Genomic DNA, 10,000 nt, shown 5'->3' on the forward strand with positions numbered 1-10,000 from the left:
TTGGCTCAGGCTATTCTGTAGAGACAGATAAACACACACACTTTACCACCTGTTTTTCCCCTAGCACAACACAACACAAGAAAAAGGGGCGGATCACACGTGACCGAAAAATGTACATAATTGATTTACTAAACACAAACACAGATCTAAATAATACTATAAGATGAGGTGTGTGCGTGCAAAGTCCACAATGTCTGTGTGGTACGGAGGAGGGTAAGGGTGCTGTGAAGATGTCGTCAAGGGGACGAAAAGAGCCTTACACACTGGCAGCCAGACCCTGATCACAGAGGCCTCATCGTGTCAGAAACACAGGTGTCGCTCATTACACTAATGACAGGTCTGCTCTTTTTATGAACCCACCAGGGCGCGGGTAATAGACCCCAGCCAGTGAAGATAACACACACTGACGAAGGACCACGTGCTCTGGCACATAAAAGCAGCCGACCGGTGTTGGTCCTACGATGGCCCCTCTGTGAGGAGGGGGTTGAGACAACAAGAGCCGCTGTGGCAAACACATGCACACTTATGCGGGGGGGGGGGGGGGGGGGGGCCCTAGGGGCCCAGGTGCGACTCATTAGCCTGAGGGCCTCCTCTCCTCACAGCACAGGCAGACAGGTGGGCGGGGCCTCACACACATCCCGAGTGACACACAGAGGGGCCTTTCTCAATGACTAGGACGCAAAGTTTGGAGCTGCGCGCTCGGTGGTTAGGACCTTGCATGTGAGGGCTCAGGGCCGCTGGTGGTTTTGCGAAATGCATTCTGGGACACTTGGACATTTACACGAGTCACCTCCCGATGCGTGCTCGATAAAATGGGCGGGGCAACAAAACATCCGGGCGTTTGAAGTGTACTAGGCTAGTGTCAGACTTTTGAACGGAATGGTACTTTTTGTACCATGTCCACAAGAACACAAAACAGACAGCACACATCGAGGGATGGCTAGGTAGTGGTCTTCAAACACCTTGCAATGTCTGTCACTAACATAAACACACACGGGAAGCACTGAGACGACGATAACACACCACACATTAGCTTACCCTTGCCCGCACATATTTCTATGCCACCATTTTAGGAGTTGAAAGAAGAAGATGAAAAGATACAAGAAGAGAGAGTTGATTGTGATGAAGGATGAGTAGCAATCTGAAGATGTGGTCAATGTAGGAGTAACTTAGGAAGCAACTAAGGCGAGAGATTAGGCCATCCTCTTTGTATCGGCATGTCTTTGGATTCAGAGTCCGTAGAGTGGCTACGGACAGGTTATCGCCATTTAATGCAAGCATACTTATATTTTCATGAATAGAGTATTTAATGGAGAGGATTGCGATGAACAGATCGCATTTCCTCTAACTGGCGTGTGTGTGTGTGCTTACCATAGCTTGCTGCAATGGAACGACTTGATCTTTGTTGATTTGTCTGATGCTGCTGGCGTGACCTTTTAGGGCATTCTCCAAAGCACCACGGGGCTGAGCACACGCACACGCACACACACACACACACACACACACACACACACACACACACACACAGACACAGACACAGACACAGACACACACACACACACACACACACACACACAGACACACACACACACACACACACACACACACACACACACACACACACAGACACACACACACACACACACACACACACACACACACACACACACACACACACACACACAAACACACACACAAATACACACACAAATACAAACACAAAGTAACATAAACATAATAAAAAGAAAAGAAAAATACAATATATACAAGATGTGTTTGCATGCGTCTGGATCTTTAATAATGGATTCTGAAAACAGAGTGTGTGAATATAGTTCCCTGATTAGTCCATTCTCACCAGTTGATCGGCCTGGGCTTCCAGGTCAGTGGCGAAGGACAAGAGATCCACCAGCGTGACTGCTTTATTCGCCTAGGTCCAATAAACACCACAACAAACAAACATACAAACGGGGTCTCATTAAAGCCCTGCTTGTGATACCATTCCGTGACACTCTCTCACACTGACACACACACACACACACACACACACACACACACACACACACACACACACACACACACACACACACACACACACACACACACACACACACACACACAAACACACACACACACACACACGCAGAAAAACCAACACAACCGGACGAGACGTGCACGCGGCTTACCTCCGTGAGGTAGGCTGTGAAGTCGATCTCTCCGACGCCAGAGTTGGCGAAGCTGATGAGCGCGTCGCGCCCCTCCTGCTCCAGCAGGCTGACGTCCTGCAGCTGGACGTGGATGCTCTCGAACACGTTGGCCAGGTCCTTGTTGTACTGCCGGGGGACCATCGCGTCACAGCCAAGGGGAAAGGAAGGGGGGGGAAAAAAAACTAGAACGTTCCCCTGCATTGTTGAGCTGTTTAACAACGCGGCGCTGGCTAGCAAACAGAGACGGACGGAGATGATGAACGTTGACCCGAATGCACCGTGGTCGATTTATTTTGGAGGTTTCGTTGGGTGACCATAACTTGTTATTATCATCTAGAAGTGGTCGAAGGAAGGTCCTGGGTCGACGCTCCCCCGCCACTGACACTGCATCGCTCCATTCAAGGCACGCTACCCAATAGCACCACTCATCCCTCTGGGAGGGGTCCGGCCTGTATCCCCCCCGTCCCCAACAGCCCCTCATTCATGTGCTCCAGATGCTCACCACAGTTCTGTTGAGGAAGGAGTTGATGTTGAACATGGTCTCCAGCTGCAGGCGTGGTACAGCCCATAGTTCTCGTGGCACTCCCTGGGTGAGGAGGCACACACACTATGGTTACACACACTGGTCACACACACACTGTGGTCACACACAATGTGGTTACACACACTATGGTTAAGCACACTGGTCACACACATTATGGTTACACACACTGTGGTCACAAACACTATGGTTAAACACACTGGTCGCACACACACTATGGTCAGACACACTATGGTTACACACACTGGTCAAACACACGCTATCGTCAGACACACTATGGTTACACACACTGGTCGCATAAACTATGGTTAAACACACTGGTCAAACACACGCTATCGTCAGACACACTATGGTTACACACACTGGTCACCCCACACTACGGTCACACACGCTATTGTTACACACACTGGTCACACACACTATGGTCGCACACACTCTGTCACACACACTGGTCACACACACTATGGTCGCACACACTCTGGTCACACATACTGGTCACAAAACATTGTGGTCACACACACTATCATACCCGCTATGGACACACACACTGTGGTCGACCTTTGTTTGTTTGAAGCGGCTGTTGTTGTGTTGTGGATGTGTGGGTGTGTTGTGTTGTGGATGTGTGGGTGTGTTGTGTTGTGGATGTGTGGGTGTGTTGTGGATGTGTGGGTGTGTTGTGGATGTGTGGGTGTGGTTGTGTTGTGGATGTGTGGTTGTGTTGTGGATGTGTGGGTGTGTTGTGGATGTGTGTTGTGTTGTGATGTGTGGTTGTGTTGTGGATGTGTGTTGGTTGTGGATGTGTGGTTGTGTTGTGGATGTGTGGTTGTGTTGTGGATGTGTGGTTGTGTTGTGGATGTGTGGGTGTGTTGTGGATGTGTGGTTGTGTTGTGGATGTGTGGTTGTGTTGTGGATGTGTGGTTGTGTTGTGGATGTGTGGTTGTGTTGTGGATGTGTGGTTGTGTTGTGGATGTGTGTTGTGTTGTGGATGTGTGGGTGTGTTGTGGATGTGTGGGTGTGTTGTGGGACTGTACGGTACATGCCGCCCACGGTCAGGTCAATGTTTGGGTTCTGGAACAGCATGTTAGGCAGGAAGTTCTTCATGCCCGGGTGCATGATGTATGGGGTGTCTATGATCTAAACCCGCATGCACATGCATGCAAGCACCGATACACATACACACACACAAACAAGTAGACACACGCAGACACACACACACAAACACACACATTAAGACATTAAAGCAGACACACACACACAAACACACACATTAAGACATTAAAGCAGACACACATGCACCACACACACGCTCACGCCGTGCAAACACACACACACACACACACACACACACACACACACACACACACACGCACGCACGCACACACACACATACACACACACACACGCTCACACACATGCAAACACATAAAACAATGCATAGCAAGATAAATTCTGTACAGTTCTAGTATCAGGATCAGGTTAATTGTATTTTTCCAAGTGGGAAATGCAAACAAGGAAAGAGAAGAAGGCGTTTAGAGAAAAGAGGGGGAAGATTGTGACAACGGGATTGCATTGCGCTACCTGGAACAGCTGTCGGTTTGCCAGAGGTTCACAAATCAGCTTCTCCACGTTGCCCCCAGACAACAAACAAGGAAGAGACCAACTGCCATAAGCGCCCAAGCAAAGAGGAAGCTGAACCCCACACCACTGATAGAGAGACAGAGAGAGTGAGAGAAGTGAGAGAGAGAGAGAGAGAGAGAGAGAGAGAGAGAGAGAGAGAGAGAGAGAGAGAGAGAGAGAGAGAGAGAGAGCGAGAGAGAGAGGGAGAGAGAGAGAGAATAAATGATGAGAGAACAATAAGGAGCAGAATAATCATTCAATAATTGCATGAAATTAAACCATCTCTTTGCTTACTTACTGAATTACATCATCAAGAAGTACTAACTACTTTATCTTCCAACTTAAAGTCTGTCCATCACAAAGTCTTAAACTCAAAGGTGGACCTACTAAATATTGTCAACATATTAACATGTAATGAAAGGCGTGGTGCCATGGTAACATACGCCATGAGAAGGTTGCCGCCAGTGTTTGAAAGGCAGCCGCGGTTGGTGGCGTGGCCTGTTTGTCATAGCCACAGCTGCCGCAGAGCAGGCCCAAGAGGTTAAAGCACACGATGAGGACCACCATGCACAGGGCCGCCACGCAGCCAATCCACCTGGAACACACACACACACACACACACACACACACACACACACACACACACACACACACACACACACACACACACACACACACACACACACACACACACACACACACACACACACACACACACACACACACACACACAAAAACAAGTAGATAATTTGTGGTTTTAGTTTCCAAACTAAACCAGATTGTGACCGCACCAAAAAAAAACTCACACCCAGACAAATATAGACACAACAGACACACACAGACCTGTAGAAGTCCAAGCTGGTCGATCTGGGCGTAGTAGGATTCAATCTGCTGCTGGCCTTGGTTCAGGAAGATGGTGAAGTTGGCCAGAGACGCCTCCACCGGAAACATCTTAGCAAAGTCCACAATCTCGCCTCCAATCCTGTCCAACATGACTTTGACCCCTCCACAGAGAAACATAAATAAAGTTAGTGTACACAGGCACACAAACATGCACTGATATACACAAATACATACACACACACTTACACACACGCACACACACACATAGACACACACACACGCATGCACACATCGCCATTTATTTTACACAGAAACCTTAACCTAAATATAAAGCAACATCCACACACACACACACACATGACCTACGCTTAAACCTAAATACAAAGTGCCAACATACACACACACAAACAACAACCACATACTGCATACTATGTTAACTGATTCATGTTCATTCAGATGTACAAAAGAGCTGCTCCTAACAGAAAGTAGTTGCACAAGTGTGCAGCTGTGAGGTCTGGGGAGGAGTAGAGGGGTATGTGATTCACAGGGATCACTTACGAGGCAGCTCTGGGATTTCATTCAGGTGTTGAAAGGGAGGAAAATGAAAAGCATGTGAAAGTGAGAAAAAGGAGTGAAAAGATTGAACAGGCTGAAATCTCTCCGCAGACCAAAGCAGCCTCCGGAGAGAGACTGACGCTAAACCAGTGGAACCATTTAAAGACATCGAAACGAACCAACGCAGAATGACACTCAGGTTGTGTATACCTGCCACAATGTTCTTGGTCTGTTCCTTCACTAGTCTCGGCGTGTCGTTGAAGGAAGAGTAGCCCTGCAGGGGGAACACCAGCGAGAGGTCGGGTGGGTCTGGTTAGTTCCTGGGGTGTGGGGGTTCTGTGTGGTGGAGGAGGAGGACAGAGACGGAGAGCTGTGGACACCCACCTTCTGGATGATGTTGCTGAGGTCCGTTTTAGGAGCGCGTCGACGTTCATCAATTGCCGACTTACGTCCGGAAGCTGACGACATGAAAGAAGAAGTAAGATATAATTCCATGAAAATAAAAAATCCCCTAATTGTCATTGTACATTTTTTCCATAGTGGGATGAATGTATACTGTGTAATATGTTATTCCAGCCTGTACTCATGCGCTCTTTCAATTTGTGCATGTGTTTGTTATCCGTGCTACTGTACATAAACTTTCTATCTGTGTAAAGAAATACACAGAAAAAATAAATAAATACAAATATATTATCGTAATCATATACTTTTTTTATTTATTCATCTCAGGTCCCAGAGAGGGTTCAGCATCCTGCTCTAGAATACCCACACGGATCCAGAGCGAGCCCAGAACCTATTGCTGGGGCAGACCCAGTGTAATATGTTGGGTGGCGTTACGTGGAGAAGTCGGCACTGGAGCCCAGCTGGCCGAGGGTGGAGCGGATGGTGTTGCATGTGTGGGACACGGGCTCCGTTGGTGCAGGCGGGGTCGGAGAGCGTGTTGGACAGGGAGGCGCGCTCGTTGGACAGGCTGAGCTGCAGCCGCACCGTGCCCTCCTGCAGGGTGTCCAGGGAGCTGCCGATGCTCTCCAGGGCCTCCTTGGTCTCCCGCATGGCTGGGGAGGGGAGGAGAGAGGGGAGAGAGGGGAGAGGGGAGAGAGGGAGAGGAGAGGGGAGAGGGGGAGGAGAGAGAGGGAGAGGAGGAGGAGAGGGGAGGGGAGAGGGGAGAGGAGGAGCGGGGAGAGGGGGAGGAGAGAGGGGAGAGAGGGGAGAGGGGAGAGGGGAGAGGGGAGAGGGGGAGGAGAGAGGGGAGAGAGGGGAGAGGGGAGAGGGGAGAGGGGGAGGAGGTGAGGGGAGAGGGGAGAGAGGGGAGGAGGTGAGGGGAGAGGGGAGAGGGGAGAGGGGAGAGGGGGAGAGGTGAGGGGAGAGGGGAGAGGGGAGAGGGGAGGAGGTGAGGGGAGAGGGGAGAGGGGAGAGGGGGAGGAGAGAGGGGAGAGGAGGAGAGGGGAGGGGAGAGGGGAGAGGAGGAGCGGGGAGAGGGGGAGGAGAGAGGGGAGAGGGGAGGAGAGAGGGGAGAGGAGGAGAGGGGAGGGGAGAGGGGAGAGGGAGGAGAGAGGGAGAGGAGGAGAGGGGGAGGAGAGAGGGGAGAGGAGGAGAGGAAGAGAGGGGGAGGAGGTGAGGGGAGAGGGAGGAGAGGGGAGAGGGTAGGGGAGAGGAGAGAGGGGAGAGGAGGAGAGGGGGAGGAGAGAGGGGAGAGGGGTGAGGAAGAGAGGGGGGGAGGGGAGCAGGGAAGAGGGGTGAGGCGGGGGGGAAGAGGTGGAGGGGAGAGGGGAGAAAGGAGAGAGCAAAGGGGAGAAGCGCAGCGGAAGGAGGTGATATGAGGAGAGGGGGGAGAGGAGGAGGAAGTGGGCATAGGGGGAGGTGGGTGATGAGGAGGAGAAAAAGGAAGAGGGGTCAGGAGTACAAATCTTCATTCAAATAAAAATACCAAAACGAAATACAGTAATACAGTTGTAATGTTTTTCAGTGACCACCACATCAGAGAAGTCCACAAGGAGATCTAAAGACAACAGGGGGTAGACAGATGGTCACTGGCACTGACAACAAAGGGATCAGGTCAAACAGTCAAAACAACAATACTCAACCACAACAAGAACTCTGTATCAACTGCTGTTACCTTTAATAGCTTCTCAACTTTTGCTTTAGAGAGCAGAGTGTAGAGGAACAAAAGACAAATCATGTTATTAGACGTTGAACGAGGAAAGGGAGGGATTTGGAAAGGAAGACAGGGAAAGCTCAATGCTCGAGCGGTGTAAGAAAGATCCAAACTTCAGACTAAAATCATTGAAATGTGCATATTTTCTAAGGCCATGGCCTTATGTCCACTACAGCCATTGAACATTGGGAGAGAATCATTGCTAGTCGTAAAAAAAGCCTTCTTCCCCGCAGTATACCTCCTGCCATGCGTAGGGCCGTGTCCAGGGACGGCATCACCTCCCTCTCCAGCTGGCTGTGGATCCTCCCTCCAAGCACGGGACCGATGTCTGCCAAGCAGCAAGGGGATCAGACCGTTACACAGTGAAGTGGAGCAGATGGAGGCCCAATCCCATTACTACCCTACCCCTTCCCCTTCCCCTTACCCCTCCCCCTTGTTTTGAAGGGGTAAGGGGAAGGGGTAAGGGGTAGAAATGGGATTGGGCCTAAGGCCCAATCCCATTACCCCTTCCCCTTACCCCTTCAAAACAAGGGTGAGGGGTAAGGGGAAGGGGTAAGGGGTAGAAATGGGATTGGGCCGGAGAGAGGGTGTACATAGAGAAAGATGAATGGAAGGGTTGTAACTCACTGTCCAGGTCTGACAGCACCTTGTTCTTTGCCGTTGTGTATTGTGCGGTAAGGTAGTCAATTTGCTGTAACATCAAAAGACAAAACACATAAGGAATTATGATAGTGAGTAAGTAAGTAAGTAAATGAGTATTTGAATGTTTGTGAAAGACTGTGAGAGAGAGAGATAGCATGTGTGTGTATGCATGTGTCTGTGTGTGTGTTTGTGTGTATGTGTGTGTGTGTGTGTGTGTGTGTGTGTGTGTGTGTGTGTGTGTGTGTGTGTGTGTGTGTGTGTGTGTGTGTGTGTGTGTGTGTGTACCGCACACACACACACACATACCGTACCGCAGGTGTGTTGTTGGCGAATGTCTTAAGGTCTCTCATGTTGGTGTTGACTAGGCGACGAGTGCTCTTGATCTGGTTGCTGATGTTGTGGTTCGCAGCGTACGCAAACAGCACTCCCAGACTGAGACACACACACACACACACACACACACACACACACACACACACACACACACACACACACACACACACACACACACGATCACACACAAAAGATGGAGAATTTCAGTTGGCCAGGAGAGGTCAGAGAGTTCGAGAATTAACTCTCAGATACAACTGACAGATGCAGTTGATCTGGCAGGTGCTAAAATTAGAAAAACATAAATCCATCCATCAGTGCAACACACTGAAATGCACTTATCATGAGAATGTAGGATTAGTTTAAAGGTCCCATGACATGAAAATCTCAATTTATGAGGTTTTCTAACATAAATATGAGTTCCCCTAGCCTGCCTATGGTCCCCCAGTGGCTAAAACTTGCGTTTGGTGTCAAACGAGCACTAGCTGTTCTGCTCGCCTTTGAAAAAACGGAGGCTCAAGCGCGCTGATTTGGAAATCTGTGCTCATGACGTCATGAGGAATCTCAGCTCCTCCCCTTACTCTGCCTGGCCCGCCCAGAGACGTTGGCCCGCCAATGAGACTCGACCGTGCGAGCGCCACATGTGTGTGCGTGTGTGTGTGTGTGTGTGTGTGTGTGTGTGTGTGTGTGTGTGAATACACACACTGTAACGCAAGTGTTTCTTGTCGGTTCTTTGACGTGTCTTGTATTTCCACAACGAGACTGTCGTGGGGGTTATCTAAGCCATGGTTGAGAAGGAATTGGGGGAAAGGAACTTTGGTTTGACTCGCTGAAGTACATGAACTGCGACATGCCGCCGGTTGCCGCGAGGCACCATCGCCCGGCAGCGGGCAGCCGGCCGCAGGCAGCGCGCGGTTCAGTCGACTTCAGGTTGAAGTGGAAGAACCAGAGACGTCGCAGAACCCGACAAAGTCGTTTGTGATTCATAATATCGTCTGGAGGCGCACACAATATGTTATATGATATAGATATCTATGTATTATATGATATTATTTAGATATAGAGCTCCAGGACTGTAACGCAAGTGTTGTACACTTCCTTGTTATTTGGATA

General features: G+C 49.8%; 1 protein-coding gene across 1 annotated transcript in view; it reads right to left on the reverse strand.

The window, feature by feature from the left end:
• Positions 1-10,000, reverse strand: part of prom1b (prominin 1 b) — a 26,675-nt gene that overhangs the window by 5,874 nt on the left and 10,801 nt on the right. Inside the window, 20 exon segments of the mRNA XM_060047660.1 lie at positions 1-15; positions 1,039-1,056; positions 1,372-1,464; positions 1,856-1,927; positions 2,184-2,330; positions 2,707-2,759; positions 2,762-2,790; positions 3,776-3,879; positions 4,324-4,380; positions 4,383-4,449; positions 4,806-4,851; positions 4,854-4,957; positions 5,206-5,219; positions 5,221-5,366; positions 5,971-6,034; positions 6,145-6,218; positions 6,597-6,815; positions 8,154-8,243; positions 8,543-8,606; positions 8,869-8,989. The exon segment at positions 1-15 is cut by the window's left edge and continues 39 nt beyond it. Coding sequence (XP_059903643.1) covers positions 1-15; positions 1,039-1,056; positions 1,372-1,464; positions 1,856-1,927; positions 2,184-2,330; positions 2,707-2,759; positions 2,762-2,790; positions 3,776-3,879; positions 4,324-4,380; positions 4,383-4,449; positions 4,806-4,851; positions 4,854-4,957; positions 5,206-5,219; positions 5,221-5,366; positions 5,971-6,034; positions 6,145-6,218; positions 6,597-6,815; positions 8,154-8,243; positions 8,543-8,606; positions 8,869-8,989 — 1,597 coding nt within the window.

This window comes from Gadus macrocephalus, chromosome 3 (genome assembly GCF_031168955.1).
Source record: "Gadus macrocephalus chromosome 3, ASM3116895v1".
In the NCBI taxonomy this organism is placed as follows: domain Eukaryota; kingdom Metazoa; phylum Chordata; class Actinopteri; order Gadiformes; family Gadidae; genus Gadus; species Gadus macrocephalus.